This window comes from Oncorhynchus clarkii, unplaced genomic scaffold (genome assembly GCF_045791955.1).
Source record: "Oncorhynchus clarkii lewisi isolate Uvic-CL-2024 unplaced genomic scaffold, UVic_Ocla_1.0 unplaced_contig_13258_pilon_pilon, whole genome shotgun sequence".
Taxonomy (NCBI): Eukaryota; Metazoa; Chordata; class Actinopteri; order Salmoniformes; family Salmonidae; genus Oncorhynchus; species Oncorhynchus clarkii.
The window spans coordinates 42,501-64,107 of NW_027258607.1; the positions used below are offsets into that span (position 1 = coordinate 42,501).

General features: G+C 49.4%; 1 protein-coding gene across 4 annotated transcripts in view; it reads right to left on the bottom strand.

Moving 5' to 3' along the window:
• LOC139397476 (SH2B adapter protein 2-like) overlaps window positions 1–21,416 on the bottom strand; it is a 40,562-nt gene extending 19,146 nt beyond the window's left edge. For all 4 annotated transcript variants that reach the window (XM_071144179.1, XM_071144177.1, XM_071144178.1 and 1 more), the window contains exons 1-2: window positions 21,190–21,416; window positions 9,519–10,464 (exon numbers count right to left, since the gene is read on the bottom strand). In XM_071144179.1, the coding sequence (XP_071000280.1) occupies window positions 9,519–10,433 (915 nt within the window). In that variant the 5' untranslated portion in view covers window positions 10,434–10,464; window positions 21,190–21,416. The remainder of the gene's footprint in view (window positions 1–9,518; window positions 10,465–21,189) is intronic.
• Between the last annotated feature and the right edge of the window lie 191 nt (window positions 21,417–21,607).

Below are 21,607 nucleotides of genomic sequence, written 5' to 3' on the forward strand. Positions count from 1 at the left end.
TCCACTCAGCTCATCTCCCTGTAGGACTGACTAGCTGTCCTGAGTCCTCCACTCAGCTCATCTCCCTGTAGGACTGACTAGCTGTCCTGAGTCCTCCACTCAGCTCATCTCCCTGTACTGACTAGCTGTCCTGAGTCCTCCACTCAGCTCATCTCCCTGTACTGACTAGCTGTCCTGAGTCCTCCACTCAGCTCATCTCCCTGTAGGACTGACTAGCTGTCCTGAGTCCTCCACTCAGCTCATCTCCCTGTAGGACTGACTAGCTGTCCTGAGTCCTCCACTCAGCTCATCTCCCTGTAGGACTGACTAGCTGTCCTGAGTCCTCCACTCAGCTCATCTCCCTGTACTGACTAGCTGTCCTGAGTCCTCCACTCAGCTCATCTCCCTGTACTGACTAGATGTCCTGAGTCCTCCACTCAGCTCATCTCCCTGTAGGACTGACTAGCTGTCCTGAGTCCTCCACTCAGCTCATCTCCCTGTAGGACTGACTAGCTGTCCTGAGTCCTCCACTCAGCTCATCTCCCTGTAGGACTGACTAGCTGTCCTGAGTCCTCCACTCAGCTCATCTCCCTGTAGGACTGACTAGCTGTCCTGAGTCCTCCACTCAGCTCATCTCCCTGTACTGACTAGCTGTCCTGAGTCCTCCACTCAGCTCATCTCCCTGTACTGACTAGCTGTCCTGAGTCCTCCACTCAGCTCATCTCCCTGTAGGACTGACTAGCTGTCCTGAGTCCTCCACTCAGCTCATCTCCCTGTACGACTGACTAGCTGTCCTGAGTCCTCCACTCAGCTCATCTCCCTGTACTGACTAGCTGTCCTGAGTCCTCCACTCAGCTCATCTCCCTGTACGACTGACTAGCTGTCCTGAGTCCTCCACTCAGCTCATCTCCCTGTACTGACTAGCTGTCCTGAGTCCTCCACTCAGCTCATCTCCCTGTAGGACTGACTAGCTGTCCTGAGTCCTCCACTCAGCTCATCTCCCTGTAGGACTGACTAGCTGTCCTGAGTCCTCCACTCAGCTCATCTCCCTGTACGACTGACTAGCTGTCCTGAGTCCTCCACTCAGCTCATCTCCCTGTAGGACTGACTATCTGTCCTGAGTCCTCCACTCAGCTCATCTCCCTGTAGGACTGACTAGCTGTCCTGAGTCCTCCACTCAGCTCATCTCCCTGTACTGACTAGCTGTCCTGAGTCCTCCACTCAGCTCATCTCCCTGTAGGACTGACTAGCTGTCCTGAGTCCTCTACTCAGCTCATCTCCCTGTACTGACTAGCTGTCCTGAGTCCTCCACTCAGCTCATCTCCCTGTAGGACTGACTAGCTGTCCTGAGTCCTCCACTCAGCTCATCTCCCTGTAGGACTGACTAGCTGTCCTGAGTCCTCCACTCAGCTCATCTCCCTGTAGGACTGACTAGCTGTCCTGAGTCCTCCACTCAGCTCATCTCCCTGTACTGACTAGCTGTCCTGAGTCCTCCACTCAGCTCATCTCCCTGTAGGACTGACTAGCTGTCCTGAGTCCTCCACTCAGCTCATCTCCCTGTAGGACTGACTAGCTGTCCTGAGTCCTCCACTCAGCTCATCTCCCTGTACTGACTATCTGTCCTGAGTCCTCCACTCAGCTCATCTCCCTGTACTGACTAGCTGTCCTGAGTCCTCCACTCAGCTCATCTCCCTGTAGGACTGACTAGCTGTCCTGAGTCCTCCACTCAGCTCATCTCCCTGTACTGACTAGCTGTCCTGAGTCCTCCACTCAGCTCATCTCCCTGTACGACTGACTATCTGTCCTGAGTCCTCCACTCAGCTCATCTCCCTGTAGGACTGACTAGCTGTCCTGAGTCCTCCACTCAGCTCATCTCCCTGTAGGACTGACTAGCTGTCCTGAGTCCTCCACTCAGCTCATCTCCCTGTAGGACTGACTAGCTGTCCTGAGTCCTCCACTCAGCTCATCTCCCTGTAGGACTGACTAGCTGTCCTGAGTCCTCCACTCAGCTCATCTCCCTGTAGGACTGACTAGCTGTCCTGAGTCCTCCACTCAGCTCATCTCCCTGTAGGACTGACTAGCTGTCCTGAGTCCTCCACTCAGCTCATCTCCCTGTAGGACTGACTAGCTGTCCTGAGTCCTCCACTCAGCTCATCTCCCTGTAGGACTGACTAGCTGTCCTGAGTCCTCCACTCAGCTCATCTCCCTGTACTGACTAGCTGTCCTGAGTCCTCCACTCAGCTCATCTCCCTGTAGGACTGACTAGCTGTCCTGAGTCCTCCACTCAGCTCATCTCCCTGTAGGACTGACTAGCTGTCCTGAGTCCTCCACTCAGCTCATCTCCCTGTACTGACTAGCTGTCCTGAGTCCTCCACTCAGCTCATCTCCCTGTACTGACTAGCTGTCCTGAGTCCTCCACTCAGCTCATCTCCCTGTAGGACTGACTAGCTGTCCTGAGTCCTCCACTCAGCTCATCTCCCTGTACTGACTAGCTGTCCTGAGTCCTCCACTCAGCTCATCTCCCTGTACGACTGACTAGCTGTCCTGAGTCCTCCACTCAGCTCATCTCCCTGTAGGACTGACTAGCTGTCCTGAGTCCTCCACTCAGCTCATCTCCCTGTAGGACTGACTAGCTGTCCTGAGTCCTCCACTCAGCTCATCTCCCTGTAGGACTGACTAGCTGTCCTGAGTCCTCCACTCAGCTCATCTCCCTGTAGGACTGACTAGCTGTCCTGAGTCCTCCACTCAGCTCATCTCCCTGTAGGACTGACTAGCTGTCCTGAGTCCTCCACTCAGCTCATCTCCCTGTAGGACTGACTAGCTGTCCTGAGTCCTCCACTCAGCTCATCTCCCTGTACTGACTAGCTGTCCTGAGTCCTCCACTCAGCTCATCTCCCTGTACTGACTAGCTGTCCTGAGTCCTCCACTCAGCTCATCTCCCTGTACTGACTAGCTGTCCTGAGTCCTCCACTCAGCTCATCTCCCTGTAGGACTGACTAGCTGTCCTGAGTCCTCCACTCAGCTCATCTCCCTGTAGGACTGACTAGCTGTCCTGAGTCCTCCACTCAGCTCATCTCCCTGTAGGACTGACTAGCTGTCCTGAGTCCTCCACTCAGCTCATCTCCCTGTAGGACTGACTAGCTGTCCTGAGTCCTCCACTCAGCTCATCTCCCTGTAGGACTGACTAGCTGTCCTGAGTCCTCCACTCAGCTCATCTCCCTGTACTGACTAGCTGTCCTGAGTCCTCCACTCAGCTCATCTCCCTGTAGGACTGACTAGCTGTCCTGAGTCCTCCACTCAGCTCATCTCCCTGTAGGACTGACTAGCTGTCCTGAGTCCTCCACTCAGCTCATCTCCCTGTACTGACTAGCTGTCCTGAGTCCTCCACTCAGCTCATCTCCCTGTAGGACTGACTAGCTGTCCTGAGTCCTCCACTCAGCTCATCTCCCTGTACTGACTAGCTGTCCTGAGTCCTCCACTCAGCTCATCTCCCTGTACTGACTAGCTGTCCTGAGTCCTCCACTCAGCTCATCTCCCTGTAGGACTGACTAGCTGTCCTGAGTCCTCCACTCAGCTCATCTCCCTGTACTGACTAGCTGTCCTGAGTCCTCCACTCAGCTCATCTCCCTGTACGACTGACTAGCTGTCCTGAGTCCTCCACTCAGCTCATCTCCCTGTAGGACTGACTAGCTGTCCTGAGTCCTCCACTCAGCTCATCTCCCTGTAGGACTGACTAGCTGTCCTGAGTCCTCCACTCAGCTCATCTCCCTGTAGGACTGACTAGCTGTCCTGAGTCCTCCACTCAGCTCATCTCCCTGTACTGACTAGCTGTCCTGAGTCCTCCACTCAGCTCATCTCCCTGTACTGACTAGCTGTCCTGAGTCCTCCACTCAGCTCATCTCCCTGTAGGACTGACTAGCTGTCCTGAGTCCTCCACTCAGCTCATCTCCCTGTAGGACTGACTAGCTGTCCTGAGTCCTCCACTCAGCTCATCTCCCTGTAGGACTGACTAGCTGTCCTGAGTCCTCCACTCAGCTCATCTCCCTGTAGGACTGACTAGCTGTCCTGAGTCCTCCACTCAGCTCATCTCCCTGTAGGACTGACTAGCTGTCCTGAGTCCTCCACTCAGCTCATCTCCCTGTAGGACTGACTAGCTGTCCTGAGTCCTCCACTCAGCTCATCTCCCTGTAGGACTGACTAGCTGTCCTGAGTCCTCCACTCAGCTCATCTCCCTGTAGGACTGACTAGCTGTCCTGAGTCCTCCACTCAGCTCATCTCCCTGTACTGACTAGCTGTCCTGAGTCCTCCACTCAGCTCATCTCCCTGTAGGACTGACTAGCTGTCCTGAGTCCTCCACTCAGCTCATCTCCCTGTAGGACTGACTAGCTGTCCTGAGTCCTCCACTCAGCTCATCTCCCTGTAGGACTGACTAGCTGTCCTGAGTCCTCCACTCAGCTCATCTCCCTGTAGGACTGACTAGCTGTCCTGAGTCCTCCACTCAGCTCATCTCCCTGTAGGACTGACTAGCTGTCCTGAGTCCTCCACTCAGCTCATCTCCCTGTAGGACTGACTAGCTGTCCTGAGTCCTCCACTCAGCTCATCTCCCTGTAGGACTGACTAGCTGTCCTGAGTCCTCCACTCAGCTCATCTCCCTGTAGGACTGACTAGCTGTCCTGAGTCCTCCACTCAGCTCATCTCCCTGTACTGACTAGCTGTCCTGAGTCCTCCACTCAGCTCATCTCCCTGTAGGACTGACTAGCTGTCCTGAGTCCTCCACTCAGCTCATCTCCCTGTAGGACTGACTAGCTGTCCTGAGTCCTCCACTCAGCTCATCTCCCTGTAGGACTGACTAGCTGTCCTGAGTCCTCCACTCAGCTCATCTCCCTGTAGGACTGACTAGCTGTCCTGAGTCCTCCACTCAGCTCATCTCCCTGTACTGACTAGCTGTCCTGAGTCCTCCACTCAGCTCATCTCCCTGTAGGACTGACTAGCTGTCCTGAGTCCTCCACTCAGCTCATCTCCCTGTAGGACTGACTAGCTGTCCTGAGTCCTCCACTCAGCTCATCTCCCTGTAGGACTGACTAGCTGTCCTGAGTCCTCCACTCAGCTCATCTCCCTGTAGGACTGACTAGCTGTCCTGAGTCCTCCACTCAGCTCATCTCCCTGTAGGACTGACTAGCTGTCCTGAGTCCTCCACTCAGCTCATCTCCCTGTAGGACTGACTAGCTGTCCTGAGTCCTCCACTCAGCTCATCTCCCTGTAGGACTGACTAGCTGTCCTGAGTCCTCCACTCAGCTCATCTCCCTGTACTGACTAGCTGTCCTGAGTCCTCCACTCAGCTCATCTCCCTGTACTGACTAGCTGTCCTGAGTCCTCCACTCAGCTCATCTCCCTGACTGACTAGCTGTCCTGAGTCCTCCACTCAGCTCATCTCCCTGTAGGACTGACTAGCTGTCCTGAGTCCTCCACTCAGCTCATCTCCCTGTAGGACTGACTAGCTGTCCTGAGTCCTCCACTCAGCTCATCTCCCTGTAGGACTGACTAGCTGTCCTGAGTCCTCCACTCAGCTCATCTCCCTGTAGGACTGACTAGCTGTCCTGAGTCCTCCACTCAGCTCATCTCCCTGTAGGACTGACTAGCTGTCCTGAGTCCTCCACTCAGCTCATCTCCCTGTACTGACTAGCTGTCCTGAGTCCTCCACTCAGCTCATCTCCGGGGGAAGAATATAAAAAGGGTACTTCCTGTATCTAAAAGGGATACTTCCTGTTCCTCTTGCCCCACTGAGATCACATCACATCCTTGGCAATAGTCAACAATACCGTGACTCCATTCAAAAACTGTACCTGAAAAACAGTTTGTAACTAATCTCATCTGACATGACTAGATTGATTAAAAGCACCATGGAGGAGACGTACCTACTTCTATAGGAAGTCAAATCTTCGTGGAGTTAACCTGTTAGAGCTCTAGGGGCGCTATTTCATTTTTGGATAAAAAACGTTCCCGTTTTAAGCGCGATATTTTGTCACGAAAAGATGCTCGACTATGCATATTCTTGACAGTTTTGGAAAGAAAACACTCTGAAGTTTCAGAATCTGCAAAGATTTTGTCTGTAAGTGCCCCAGAACTCATTCTACAGGCGAAACCAAGATGATGCATCACCCAGGAATTAGCAGAATTTCTGAAGCTCTGTTTTCCATTCTCTCCTTATATGGCTGTGATTGCGCAACGAATGAGCCTACACTTTCTGTCGTTCGCCCAAGGTCTTAGCAGCATTGTGACGTATTTGTAGGCATATCATTGGAAGATTGACCATAAGAGACTACATTTTCCAAGTGTCCGCCTGGTGTCCTGCGTCGAATTCGGTGCGCAATTGCCAGCTGCTTCTACTTTACCATTTGATTCAGGGGAGAAAGCATGTGTCCAAGAACGATGTATCAATGAAGAGATATGTGAAAAACACCTTGATGATTGATTCTAAACAACGTTTGCCATGTTTTCAGTCGATATTATGGAGTTAATTTGGAAAAAAGTTCGCGTTTTGAGGACTGAATTTTCGGATTTTTTTTGGTAGCCAAATGTGATGTATAAAACGGAGCTATTTCTAATACACAAGGAATCTTTTTGGAAAAACTGAGCATCTGCTATCTAACTGAGAGTATCCTCATTGAAAACATCAGAAGTTCTTCAAAGGTAAATGATTTTATTTGAAGGCTTTTATGTTTTTGTTAATGTTGCGTGCTGGATGCTAACGCTAATGCTAACGCTAAATGCTAACGCGAAATGCTAACGCTAGCTAGCTACTTTTACACAAATGATTGTTTTCCTATGGTTGAGAAGCATATTTTGAAAATCTGAGATGACAGTGTTGTTTACAAAAGGCTAAGCTTGAGAGATGGCATATTTATTTCATTTCATTTGCGATTTTCATAAATAGTTAACGTTGTGTTATGCTAATGAGCTTGCTGATAGATTTACACAATCCTGGATACATGGGTTTTTTCATAGCTAAACGTGACGCAGAAAACGGAGCGATTTGTCCTAAACAAATAATCTTTCAGGAAAAACTGAACATTTGCTATCTGAGAGTCTCCTCATTGAAAACATCTGAAGTTCTTCAAAGGTAAATTATTTTATTTGAATGCTTTTCTGTTTTTTTGTGTAAATGTTGCCAGCTGAATGCTAATGCTAAATGCTACGTTAGCCATCAATACTGTTACACAAATGCTTGTTTTGCAATGGTTGAGAAGCATATTTTGAAAATCTGAGATGACAGTGTTGTTAACAAAAGGCTAAGCTTGAGAGCTAGCATATTTATTTCATTTCATTTGCGATTTTCATGAATAGTTAACGTTGCGTTATGGTAATGAGCTTGAGTCTGTATTCACGATCCCGGATCCGGGATGGGGAGATCAGAAAGGTTAAGGAGAACAGGAAGCATTTTGTTACTGGCCCTCTGTCTGTTCTGCCTATGCCTCCCTCGTCTTGTTATAAGACAGGGTGCTGCCTGAAGTGTACCGTATGACAAGAGTATTGTGTATTCTCTCCTCCCGTAGTCTGTCTGTCGGCCTGTCTGTCTGTCGGTCTGCTTGGAGATTGATGGTGTGCTGGTGGGGCCTGAAGTGTACCGTATGACAAGAGTATTGTGTGTTCTCTCCTCCCGTAGTCTGTCTGTCTGTCTGTCTGTCTGTCTGTCTGTCTGTCTGCTGGGAGATTGATGGTGTGCTGGTGAGGCCTGAAGCAAAGGCAGAGCATCCGGACCAGACCGGGGCCAGGCAAGTGAGACTTCATGCCTCAGATACTAAGTCTCACAGACACCGTCGACTCCACAGAGCTTTGGCTTGTGAGAACCTGGACCCATAGCCACTTAGTATCACATCCGGCCGTGATTGGGAGTCCCATAGGATGGCGCACAATTGGCCCAGCGTCGTCCGGGTTAGGCCGTCATTGTAAATAAGAATTTGTTCTTAACGGACTTGCCTAGTTAAATTAAAAGGTTAAATAAATTATTTTGAAGTGTCTCAGAGTACGAGTGCTGATCTAGGATCTGTCCATACAATATTATTAGTATGATCTCTATCAGGCCAATGTTCTCTGTCCTGTTCTCCATCCTGATCACTGTTCTCCTTCCTGATCACTGTTCTCCTTCCTGATCACTGTTCTCCTTCCTGATCACTGTTCTCCTTCCTGACTACAGTTCTCCTTCCTGACTACAGTTCTCCTTCCTGATCACTGTTCTCCTTCCTGATCACTGTTCTCCTTCCTGACTACAGTTCTTCTTCCTGATCACTGTTCTCCTTCCTGATCACTGTTCTCCTTCCTGATCACTGTTCTCCTTCCTGATCACTGTTCTCCGTCCTGATCACTGTTCTCCGCCCTGACCACTATTCTCCATCCTGACTACTGTTCTCCATCCTGATCACAGTTCTCCGTCCTGATCCTACTCTAAGAGGCATTGTGGATACGGGCCCTGATTAGACAGCTGTAGTGAAGCAGTCACTGTTGAGCCGTGGACTTGTACGTCTCTTCAGGGAACAGTGTCTTTGTGGCCATTGGGCACCTGGATCACAACATCAAGTGGTCTCTTTTCCCACCTCAGTGACTGAATCAGTTTACAGAAACTCTCTCTATGTAATAACATTATTAATTCATGTAAAAATCATAAAATGACCAAACCCGTTCACAGGAATGGATAACAGTAGAGTTTCCTCCAGTCTCCACAGATTTGGGAAAATCCACATTTTGTTTTTATACCCCAACTTTGTGGAACATTCTGGAGAGTTCACTGCAGTTAGATGTGCCGGTGCCACTCAGGAAGTTTAAATTATTGATCGAGGACCTCTATGTAGTTGAATGTGATTGTTTTAAAATGTGTATTTTCTATTGTTTTTACTGTGCTGAATGTGATTGTTTTAAAACATGTATTTTCTATTGTTTTTACTGTGCTGAATGTGATTGTTTTAAAAATGTATTTTCTATTGTTTTTACTGTGCTGAATGTGATTGTTTAAAAAAATTACTTGTAGTATGTTTTAATATTCTGTTTTTATTGTCATGTGTACAGGGCTCTCTTATAAAACAGATTAGAATCTCAATGTGACTCCCTGTTTAAATAAAGGTTCAATAAATAAAATCCTCATACTGTGTCTCTCCCCGTAAAGCCATGTGTTCCTGAGTGTGTTTCCCCTGAGTCTGCTGCTTAACAAGCTGCCTGATTTGAGATCCCTCTATCCCCCTCCCTCCCTCCCCCCAGCTCTACCCCCTTCTCCCTCCCCATCCATCTCACTCCCTCCCCCTCCAGCTCTCCCGCCATCCCTCTCACTACAGCTCATCCCCTCCTTCCCTCCCTCGTATCCTTGGGCCCCCTGGTATGAAGGGAGAGCAGAGAGATTTAAACAGCTTCAGTCTTATTTTCTCACTTTAAGGTCAGAACCAGTGATCTGTGAAGCCCACATACAAATATGACAAATATGACAGTGTGTGTGTGTGTGTGTGTGTTTTTGTGTGTGTTTTTTTGTCCACGTCCATATACTGTAACTCTACCTTGGGTGGCACATAGAACTCCAACAGGAACTTGTCACCCCCTTCGTCCCTCCTGGTCTTCCTCAGCAGCAACCTACACTTCTGCCACTGAGGCACCCCTATACAGTTAGTATCATCAGCTACCATGTAACGCAGAGCACCCTCTCTCTGGATCTCCAGCAGCTCAGCCTTGTGCCCCTGAGACCCCCTGGGAAGACGCAGTCTCTGGGACCATCTGTCCCCACCTGGCTCCCCTCCTCCGTTGACCCGTCTGACCCCTCCGGACCCCACTACAGGGTCTGGTTCAGGGGAGGCGTGGCGGTGCCAGATCTCCTTCACCCCGTCCACCACACACAGACTCATGTTCCTCAGAGAGAATCCCTTCTTGAAGCGGGCCTTGGGGTGTCCCACTGACACGTCCTCTGAGCTGCGTGACTGGCCCAGAGCAGAGGGCTTGTGGGCAGGCTGAGGGGTGCGGGAGGTGGCCATAGAGGAGGAACTGCCTATCCCTTCTAGTCCTAAACCTCCACTGTCCATACTGTCCAGGGACTCGCTGGAGGCACCGGCGTCCTTGCGCCGCTGATAGAGGTCGTTGTGTCCGTAGGGCAAAGGGCAGCCCTGGATCCCCAGGAAGGGAACGATGCTGTATTTGGGGGGAGCGTTGGAGCCGTCGTCCCCTGGCAAGAGCGAGGCCTGGTGGTCCCTGGCCTGGGTGACAGCAGCAGAAAAACACTCCAGGAAGTGTCTGGCGAAGTGCTGCGAGAAGCTGCCGTCGGCGCCCGGGGCGTCGTAGCACGGGTTCTCCGTCAAGAAGCGGCGGAACTTGTGGGCAAAGTCGGAGGCGGAGGCACGGGCATGGAGCTCGCAGAACTCTCGCCAGTCGGGCAGCGGGCATGAGGAGAACTCCGGGCTGCCGGGCACTGCCGCACTGTTCATCACTGGGCCATGCCAACCCACCTGGGAGAGGCTGAGAGAGATGACAGAAGGAAAGGAAGAGGGAGAGAGAGAGAGGTGTGAGGTGAGAGAGAGAGAGGTGTGAGGTGTGAGAGAGAGCGAGGTGAGAGAGCGCGTTCCAACATACCGTGTGTCTGTCACCAATAGCAGGGAAAGACACATTACAGTGAGAATGTGTGCAGCCTAGCATATACAAATGACAGCGCCAACAGTCCCTGCCATGTGAAAATGAATGTGGGAATGAAACAGACTGCTGAGGCTGGGAGATCGTGAGCGTGTCATTTCCCTAAATAGAGGCGACAGGCCACAGCCCTTCTCTCTCTGTGGAAGAACGATTTCCCCACACAGCCCTGCTACACCGACACACATCAATCACAAGGCTCATATACCAGCTGACATCATATGTTGTTAAGAGGTTATTGACATGGACGTGACTAGAGCCAGATGGAATCTGCAGGAAATCATTTCCTTTTAATAGTTTTTATCCGGCTGTGTTCATCTAATAAAAATAAAAAATCTGTATCCTTGTTTTGTACCAGTGTTTGATTTGGAATTCTACAGATAGCATGACTAAAGCGCAGATACAATATAATTAAATACAATCTAAATACAAGAGAAACTTAATATATGAACTGTTTGTCAGCTAGAAATCTAAATGTCTAAACGCAAACTGATGAGTTCTCCCTCCCTCTCTTCCCTTTGTCTATAGGCAGCCTGCATTAGTTGTTATCCCTGTAAATTAATGTGACAGAGACCGCCTGGTTCCTCCTCTCCTACTGGAGATACTCATCCCTCTCATATCTCACCCCCCCCCCCCCCCCCCCATCTCTCACTCTCATCCCTCTCACCCCCCCATCTCTCTCACTCTCATCCCTCACCCCCCATCTCTCCCACCCCCATCTCTCACCCCCCCATCTCTCTCCCTCTCACCCCCCATCTCTCTCACTCTCATCCCTCACCCCCCCCCCCCATCTCTCACCCACCCCCCCATCTCTCACCCACCCCCCCATCTCTCACCCACCCCCCCATCTCTCACCCACCCCCATCTCTCACCCCCCCTCCCCCATCTCTCTCACCCCCCCGCCCCATCTCTCTCTCTCATCCCTCACCCCCCCCCCCATCTCTCCCACCCCCATCCCTCACCCCCCCTCCCCCATCCCCATCCCTCACCCCCCCCTCCCCCATCTCTCCCACCCCCATCCCTCACCCCTCCTCCCCCATCTCTCCCACCCCCATCCCTCACCCCCCCCTCCCCCATCTCTCCCACCCCCATCCCTCACCCCCCCCTCCCCCATCTCTCCCACCCCCATCTCTCACCCCCCCCCTCCCCCATCTCTCTCTGCCTCTCATCCCTCACCCCCCCATCTCTCCCACCCCCATCTCTCACCCCCCCCCTCCCCCATCTCTCTCTGCCTCTCTGGATGTATGACTCAACCATATCCCTTCACTCCCTGCATCGCCAGGCCCAGGCTGTGCCAAACCACATCAGATCACACACAAACACTCTCGCTCCCCCCCCCCCCCTCTCCACTCTGAAGCCCTGCAGTAAAGAACCAACTGAGCTGGATTAAAATCAGGTCACATGAAGGACCCTGACTGAGCCCAGGGAAAGATAAGGAGAAACCCCACAGTACATAGAGCTGAGAGAGAAACCCCACAGTACATAGAGCTAAAAGAGAAACCCCCCAGTACATACAGCTGAGAGAGAAACCCCCCAGTACATAGAGCTGAGAGAGAAACCCCCCAGTACATACAGCTGAGGGAGAAACCCCCCAGTACATACAGCTGAGAGAGAAACCCCCCAGTACATACAGCTGAGGGAGAAACCCCCCAGTACATACAGCTGAGGGAGAAACCCCCCAGTACATACAGCTGAGGGAGAAACCCCCCAGTACATACAGCTGAGAGAGAAACTCCCCAGTACATACAGCTGAGAGAGAAACTCCCCAGTACATACAGCTGAGAGAGAAACTCCCCAGTACATACAGCTGAGGGAGAAAACCCCCAGTACATACAGCTGAGAGAGAAACCCCCCAGTACATACAGCTGAGGGAGAAATCCCCCAGTACATACAGCTGAGAGAGAAACCCCCCAGTACATACAGCTGAGAGAGAAACCCCCCAGTACATACAGCTGAGAGAGAAACCCCCCAGTACATACAGCTGAGGGAGAAACCCCCCAGTACATACAGCTGAGAGAGAAACCCCCCGGTACATACAGCTGAGGGAGAAACCCCTAAGTACATACAGCTGAGGGAGAAACCCCCCAGTACATAGAGCTGAGAGAGAAACCCCCCCAATACATACAGCTGAGGGAGAAACCCCCAGTACATACAGCTGAGGGAGGGAGCTTCCATCTACCACCTTCTTTCAACATGTAAATACTTGTTTGTGATGCACCGAGATAAAAGTACATCTAGAGTTTGTGGAGGGAAGGGTAAGATAGGGGGAGGAAGGAGGAGAGGATAGGAGGGAGGAAGGAGGGAACAAAGGATAGGGGGAGGAAGGAGGAGAGGATAGGAGGGAGAAAGGAGGGAACAGAGGATAGGGGGAGGAAGGAGGAGAGGATAGGAGGGAGGAAGGAGGGAACAAAGGATAGGGGGAGGAAGGAGGAGAGGATAGGAGGGAGGAAGGAGGGAACAAAGGATAGGGGGGGAGGAAGGAGAGGAAGGAGAGGAAGGAGAGGAAGGAGGAGAAAATCAGAAGTGTTCAAAATCCTCATGTTAAGTGAAATCCCTCGCCTCTCTCAACTCTGGATCCTGTCCCAGAGGAAATACAGCAGGAATGATCGGCATCAATGTCTCCAGTCTTCCCTCAGATGAATCCCAGCCAGAAATCGGCACAATGTAATTGAAGAATCCACAGTCTCGAACCACTTCTGGGAAAATTGGACAACACTAAACAAACAGAGTTATTTATCCAAAATGGAGTTGTACGGGTAAACCACTTCTTCAATCTTTTTGGCCCTATAACAAAGAACAAACAGCAAAAACATATACATGATCAAATACAAATCTTAGTTTTTATTAAAAGACTACCAGAACCCACTGGATTCTCCAATTACATTGACTGAACAAAATACAAACCCTCCAACCCAAAAAGGCCTGTGGTGTTGATGGTATCCTCAATGAAATGATAAAATATACAGACCACAAATTCCAATTGGCTATACTAAAACTCTTTAACATCATCCTTAGCTCTGGCATCTTCCCCAATATTTGGAACCAAGGACTGATCACCCCAATCCACAAAAGTGGAGACAAATTTGACCCCAATAACTACCGTGGAATATGCGTCAACAGTAACCTTGGGAAAATCCTCTGCATTTTCATTAACAGCAGACTTGTACATTTCCTCAATGAAAATAATGTACTGAGGAAATGTCAAATTGGCTTTTTACCAAATTACCGTACGACAGAATTTTTAAAGGGTCTGCTATGCAAATTGATGGAAAGTGGTGTTGGGGGAAAAACATACGACATTATAGTATGCTAGGCTCAGCGACCAGGAGATAGTATGCTAGGCTCAGCAACCAGGAGATAGTATGCTAGGCTCAGCGACCAGGAGATAGTTGGCTAGGCTCAGCGACCAGGGGATAGTATGCTAGGCTCAGCGACCAGTAGCTAGTCTTCTGTTCCCACATGCTTCAAGAGGGCCACCATTGTTCCTGTTCCCAAGAAAGCTAAGGTAACTGAGCGAAACGACTACCGCCCCGTAGCACTCACTTCTGTCATCATGAAGTGCTTTGAGAGACGAGTCAAGGACCATATCACCTCCATCCTACCTGACACCCTAGACCCACTCCAATTTGCTTACCGCCCCAATAGGTTCACATGACGCAATCGCAACCATACTGCACACGGCCCTAACCCATCTGGACAAGAGGAATACCTATGTGAGAATGCTGAGACCCTGGGTCTCGACCCCGCCCTGTGCAACTGGTTACTGGACTTCCTGACGGGCCGCCCCCAGGTGGTGAGGGTAGGTAACAACATCTCCACCCCGCTGATCCTCAACACTGGGGCCCCACAAGGGTGCGTTCTGAGCCCTCTCCTGTACTCCCTGTTCACCCACAACTGAGTGGCCATGCACGCCTCCAACTCAATCATCAAGTTTGCGGAAGACACTACAGTGGTAGGCTTGATTACCAACAACAACGAGACGGCCTACAGGGAGGAGGTGAGGGCCCTCGGAGTGTGGTGTCAGGAAAACAACCTCACACTCAATGTCAACAAAACAAAGGAGATGATTGTGGACTTCAGGAAACAGCAGAGGGAACACCCCCCTATCCACATCGATGGAACAGTAGTGGAGAGGGTAGCAAGTTAAGTTCCTCGGCATACACATCACAGACAAACTGAATTGGTCCACTCACACAGACAGCATCGTGAAGAAGGCGCAACAGCACCTCTTCAACTTCAGGAGGCTGAAGAAATTTGTCTTGTCACCCAAAACCCTCACAAACTTTTACAGATGCACAATTGAAAGCATCCTGTTGGGCTGTATCACCGCCTGGTACGGCAACTGCTCCGCCCACAACCGTAAGGCTCTCCAGAGGGTAGTGAGGTCTGCACAACGCATCACCGGGGGCAAACTACCTGCCCTCCAGGGCACCTACACCACCAGATGTCACAGGAAGGCCATAAAGATCATCAAGGACAACAACCACCCGAGCCACTGCCTGTTCACCCCGCTATCATCCAGAAGGCAAGGTCAATACAGGTGCATCAAAGCAGGGACCGAGAGACTGAAAAACAGCTTCTATCTCAAGGCCATCAGACTGTTAAACAGCCACCACTAACATTGAGTTACCATCACTCATTCATATATCTTCATGTACATATTCTTTATCCCTTTACACTTGTGTGTATAAGGTAGTAGTTGTGGAATTGTTAGGTTAGATTACTCGTTGGTTATTACTGCATTGTCGGAACTAGAAGCACAAGCATTTCGCTACACTCACATTAACATCTGCTAACCATGTGTATGTGACAGATAAATTGTGATTTGATTTGAGTTAGTACTACAGGATGCAAATTTCTGTTTGAAAAGGCTAGCCTTAGCTTTCCTACCTGCCTGTGTATATTTGTTCCTAACTTCCCTGAAAAGTTGCATATCACGGGGGCTATTCGATGCGAATGCAGAACACCACAGGATGTTTTTGTGCTGCTCAAGGGCAGACAGGTCTGGAGTGAACCAAGGGCTATATCTATTCCTAGTTCTACATTTTTTGAATGGGGCATTAAGACGGTGAGGAAGGCACTTTTAAAGAATAGCCAGGCATCCTCTACTGACAGGATGAGGTCAATGTCATTCCAGGATACCCCGGCCAGGTCGATTAGAAAGGCCTGCTCGCAGAAGTGTTTTAGGGAGCGTTTGACAGTGATGAGGGGTGGTCGTTTGGTCGCAGATCCATTACGGATGCAGGCAATGATCGCTGAGATCTTGATTGAAAACAGCAGAGGTGTATTTGGAGGGCGAGTTAGTTAGGATGACATCTATGAGGGTGCACGTGTTTACAGATTTGGGGTTGTACCTGGTAGGTTCATTGATAATTTGTGTGAGATTGAGGGCATCAAGCTTAGATTGTAGAATAGCCGGGGTGTTAAGCATGTCCCAGTTTAGGTCACCTAGTAGCACGATCTCAAAAGATAGATGGGGGGCAATCAATTCACATATGGTATCGAGGGCACAGCTGGGAGCAGAGGGAGGTCTATAGCAAGCGGCAACAGTGAGAGACTTGTTTCTGGAAAGGTGCATTTTTAGAAGTAGAAGCTCGAATTGTTTGGGTACAGTCTTGTCTTGGATAGTAATACAGAACTCTGCAGGCTCTCTCTGCAGTAGATTGCAACACCGCCCCCCTTGGCAGTTCTATCTTGGCGGAAAATTTTATAGTTAGCCATGGAGATTTCAGGGGTTTTGGTGGTTTTCCTAAGCCAGGATTCAGACACGGCTAAGACAAATGGGTTGGCAGAGTGTGCTAAAGCAGGGAGTACAACAAACTTAGGGAATAGGCTTCTAATGTTAACATTCATGAATTCAAGGCTTTTACGGTTACAGAAGTCAACAAATGAGAGCACCTGGGGAGTGGAGCTAGGCACTCCAGGACCTGGATTAACCTCTACATCACCAGAGGAACAGAGGAGAAGTAGGATAAGGGTACGGCTAAATGCTATACGAACTGGCCGTCTGGCACGTTCGGAACAGAGGAAAAGGAGCAGGTTTCTGGGCACGATAGCATAGATACATAGTATACAGACAAAGGACTCACTGTAGGATGTGAGTACCTAGGCATTGAGTAATGATGAGAGAGATATAGTCTCTAGAGACGTTTAAACCAGGTGATGTCATCGCATATGTAGAAGGTGGAACAACATGGTTGTTTTTTTATTTTACCTTTATTTACCTTTATTCAAGTCAGTTAAGAACAAATTCTTATTTTGAATGGCGGCCTGGGAACAGTGCTGCCTGTTTGTGGGCAGAACGACAGCTCGGGGGTTTGAACTACCTTCCGGTTACTAGTCCAACGCTCTAACCACTAGGCTACCCTGCCGCCCCAAGGCATATTGTGCAGGGCTACAGTGAAATAAGACAGTAATCACTAACCAGGACAGTAATGGACAAGGCATATTGATATTAGAGAGAGGCATGCGTAGCCAAGTGAACATATGGGTCCAGTGAGTGGTTGGGCTGACTGGGGGACACGGCGATTCAGACAGTTAGCAGGCCGATGCTACAAGCTAACAGTTAGTAGGCTGGGGCTAAACAAGCTAGCAGTTAGCAGACCGGGGCAGGCAAGCAAGCAGTTAGCAGACTGGGGCTAGCAAGTTAGCCTTTGGGGGACATCGCGATGAGGGTAAGTCTGTTTTTGCCTCTTCGTGCGGTGACGTCGATAGACCAGCCGTGGAATTAGTAGGGTTCCAGGTAGCTCTAGGTAGCTAGCTGGCATAATATACAAAAGTGTGCTAACATAATTGTAATAGGGGTTTTCTAATGATCAATTAGCCTTTTAAAATGGTAAACTTGGATTAGCTAACACAACGTGCCATTGGAACACAGGAGTGATGGTTGCTGATAACGGGCCTCTCTACGCCTATGTAGATATTCCATGTAAAAAAAGAAGCCATTTCCAGCTACAATAGTCATTTAAAACATGAACAATGTCTACACTGTATTTCTGATCAATTTGATGTTATTTTAAATCCACAAAAAAATAAGCTTTTCTTTCAAAAACAAGGACATTTCTAAGTGACCCCAAACTTTTGAACGGTAGTATATATATGTTCATCAGATGGTTTTAGTACCCTAGCAGTAACTGTGTGTGTGTGTGTGTATCAGATGGTTTTAGTACCCTAGCAGTAACTGTGTGTGTGTGTGTGTGTGTGTATCAGATGGTTTTAGTACCATAGCAGTAACTGTGTGTGTGTGTGTGTGTGTGAATCAGATGGTTTTAGTACCCTAGCAGTAACTGTGTGTGTGTGTGTGTGTGTGTGTGTGTGTGTGTGTGTGTGTGTGTGTGTGTGTGTGTGTATCAGATGGTTTCAGTACCGTTAACAGTAACTGTCCCAGGGGATATGGACAGGAAAGGGACATTACTTGGAGCAGAGGCACAGAGGCAACTCCCGCCTGCTAAAACACATTGACCAGGAGACATGAGCAGGGCGATCGGATCCAGTCCTCCAAGGAGATGTTCTGTTCAGTACATCACGTTGATTAATACAACAACACTATTACAGCTGCACTCACACACAGTCACACAGTGCTCTGAGGACTTCCCTGCCAGCTCAGCAGGGCTGTGGGTTGGGGACTCTCTCCCTCCAATTGGTTGAAAGGGACTGCTGGTGATGGCGTTCTCCCACCCGAGGGACTCTGGGCCCTGTCATGCTTTCTAAGATTATCCTGGCCAGGACAAGTCATGTGTTCTCTTTACTACAGTAAACACATACACAGGAAGTCACTGCTGGGAAGAGCAGGAAATTGCACAGGCCAAATTCACAACCAGACACATAAGATAAAATGATAGGCAGACACAGAACACACACAGGCCTACAAGGGTAGAATGTAGTGTAAACACAGGGCCACAGCCACACAGAAGTCTATCCAGAAGTAATCTGTTTCCTCTGGGAATTATATCTCAAATTAACAAGATTTGTTCCTTTGGGATCCATAAGAGCAGATCAGACAGTGGAGGGTAGTCTAGTGTGACAATACTGGGACTGACTTACTCACCAAAGGAAGCCTGGCATCAGAGGCCAGAGAAACCAATGGCAGCCTAAATGCATAGCAGAATAAAGGATGCCAGAGAGGGGGAGCAGCAGACATTCAGAATAAAGGATGCCAGAGAGACGGAGCAGCAGACATTCAGAATAAAGGATGCCAGACATTCAGAAGAAATGATGCCAGAGAGACGGAGCAGCAGACATTCAGAATAAAGGATGCCAGAGAGAGGGAGCAGCAGACATTCAGAATAAAGGATGCCAGAGAGAGGGAGCAGCAGACATTCAGAAGAAAGGATGACAGCCCATAGATTAGACCTCATGAGGTAAGGGGTCAGAGGTCAACGTTATAGAACCCTCCCATACCACACACTATGAACTTTGACCTGACCTCTTTCTTCCCTCATGAGGTCATATCAGCCCTGCTGGCTGCTTCCTGACTCTCAACCAACTATCACAGAGAGGAATGTTCTCTTCTCCAGGTAGAAGTGGGACGTAGCCTAGCAACAGATCTAGAATCAGTTTTGCTCCCCCCTTCACAGATACAGCCTCTCCTATACAGACTGGTGCTTTCACAGATACAGCCTCTCCTATACAGACTGGTGCTTTCACAGATACAGCCTCTCCTATACAGACGGGTTCCTTCACAGATACAGCCTCTCCTATACAGACAGGTGCCTTCACAGATACAACCTCTCCTATACAGACGGGTGCCTTCACAGATACAGCCTCTCCTATACAGACGGGTGCCTTCACAGATACAGCCTCTCCTATACAGACGGGTGCCTTCACAGATACAGCCTCTCCTATACAGACGGGTGCCTTCACAGATACAGCCTCTCCTATACAGATGGGTGCCTTCACAGATACAGCCTCTCCTATACAGACGGGTGCCTTCACAGATACAGCCTCTCCTATACAGACGGGTGCCTTCACAGATACAGCCTCTCCTATACAGACTGATAGCGCCAGACTGGGCTGACATGATGACAGCAGTCAGGGCAGGCATAACTTACTGCCCTATGGCCATACTATTTACAAGCATAATGTACTCAGAGTACACACAAGCATGAAAACAATGCCTGAGGTGTGCTGTATCACAGAAATACTACCGACAGGAATCTATCGCTGTGTTCTGATTCTGGATGTGCCTACTGTTGGTCTACAGGCGCCTCCAGTGCTGTAAAAGAAACAAGGAGGTACTTATAAACAACCCACACGCCACTGTGCATGTTAAACACACTAATTAGCGTGAGAGCAGACCGGAGACAAACAGAGCGAATGTAAATATTGAGTGAGCAGCGTTCCTCCATTATGACCAAAGGTGATAAAGGATAGAGCGCGTGAGACGCTCATTCCGCGACTCGTTGCTTCTTCCGGTTTCTCTCACTCACTAAATTAATTTCACAGATGATCAAAACACCCTGAAATTCAAGATGTGGGAGTTTTCTTTTCATCTTGAAACTATAAAATATGACCGGTGCATACATATGCTGTAATCAGAGAATTCATTCTGTGAACAAATAGGTTACTGGATCATGTTTTTTAGTAGACTGGTAACAAAACCAATCAGTAGTAAACATTGCCTAGATTAGCCTACATGTTGCACTGCAATGATCATTTATTAAGTGGCATGATTGTTGTCTGATCTTCACTGTAGCCTCTGTTTGATCATAGTCTATCGAATGAAACAGTCCGCAATAACAACATTATGCCTATAAGAGCCATTACCAATTAGATAGAACTGTAAAATATATATCACTAGCCTATGCCTTTTAATAATCAATGGGAAAAATCAATATGCATGCTGTGGTACCATGTGCGCGCGGACGCGGTGCTCATGAATGAGAAATAACCGGCTATTGAACGGCTGAGCACCGAGTCTGCGACTGAAAAGACGGGTCCCGAAATCCGCGTCAATGAAGGACTGTTAACAGAGTAGACTTTATAGGCAAAGCCAGGACACAGACTCTGAGATTGGCAATGACTGCTGGAGACATGTTATTGTGGTCTTTGTTAATGTCCCCTCGAGAGACCTACCCCTAGATCCGCTAAATGGATTAGGGGAAAAGTCCCTTACCGCATAGTCCCAATCCCGAGTAGCTTTGTCTTGAGGCCTCTCGGAGGAAGCCCATCAATCATTGAGGTGTAATAAGAACGGCATCAATCGAGTCTGTTATAGCCTAGGCTACCAGTGTGTCGCTACAATGTTTTTAAATGGATGCGTTTCAGCACCCGGCGCGTTGTCGGGGCGAATAGACAGACGGCTATCCTTCAGCACCTGGAGCGAACACAGTGAGGGCTGAGACAAACTGCCGAGCCGAGAATTGCTACCCTCCTCACTAAAGCACGACGCAAACATTTTCATAGCCTATAAATAAAATGATATGTGGAACGTAGCCTAAGCTACAGGTTGGCGACCATAAAGGCAAATAGTAAGCTAGAATGCGCGCTATAGCGCCCGGCAACATCCAAGCAGGTCGGAAGCCACAAAATGGATAACATGAACGCAGCAGCGCTCACCTCGATGTCCGACTCACTGCACGGCGCTACGATCCCCGCTGATGTCGGGGAGCCAATCCTTGCACTGTTGGTTGTTGTTATTTTGTTGTCCAATCAAAGCCAATACTATGCATTACTTCTCTTCATATCGGAGATTAGGAGGCTACCGCGGCAACGTTACATTTTCTCCATATCCGCTCGACGCACACTACACTTTAGGATCCACCGTCTCTCAGCCCAGGGATGGCTGTGTGTGCGTGTGTTGATCTCTCTCTCTGATCTATTTAACAGTCCTCGCAGTCTGCCCTTAAAGGGGCCGAGCGCGATTCCTGCTTTCTCTAGATCGGTTCACATGCCCAAGGTAGAAACGTTGCGTGTTTCTTTGTGAGCTTGATGGAAGTCTATTATGTGTAATCCCACCAGGCTCCCTCTTCCCCAC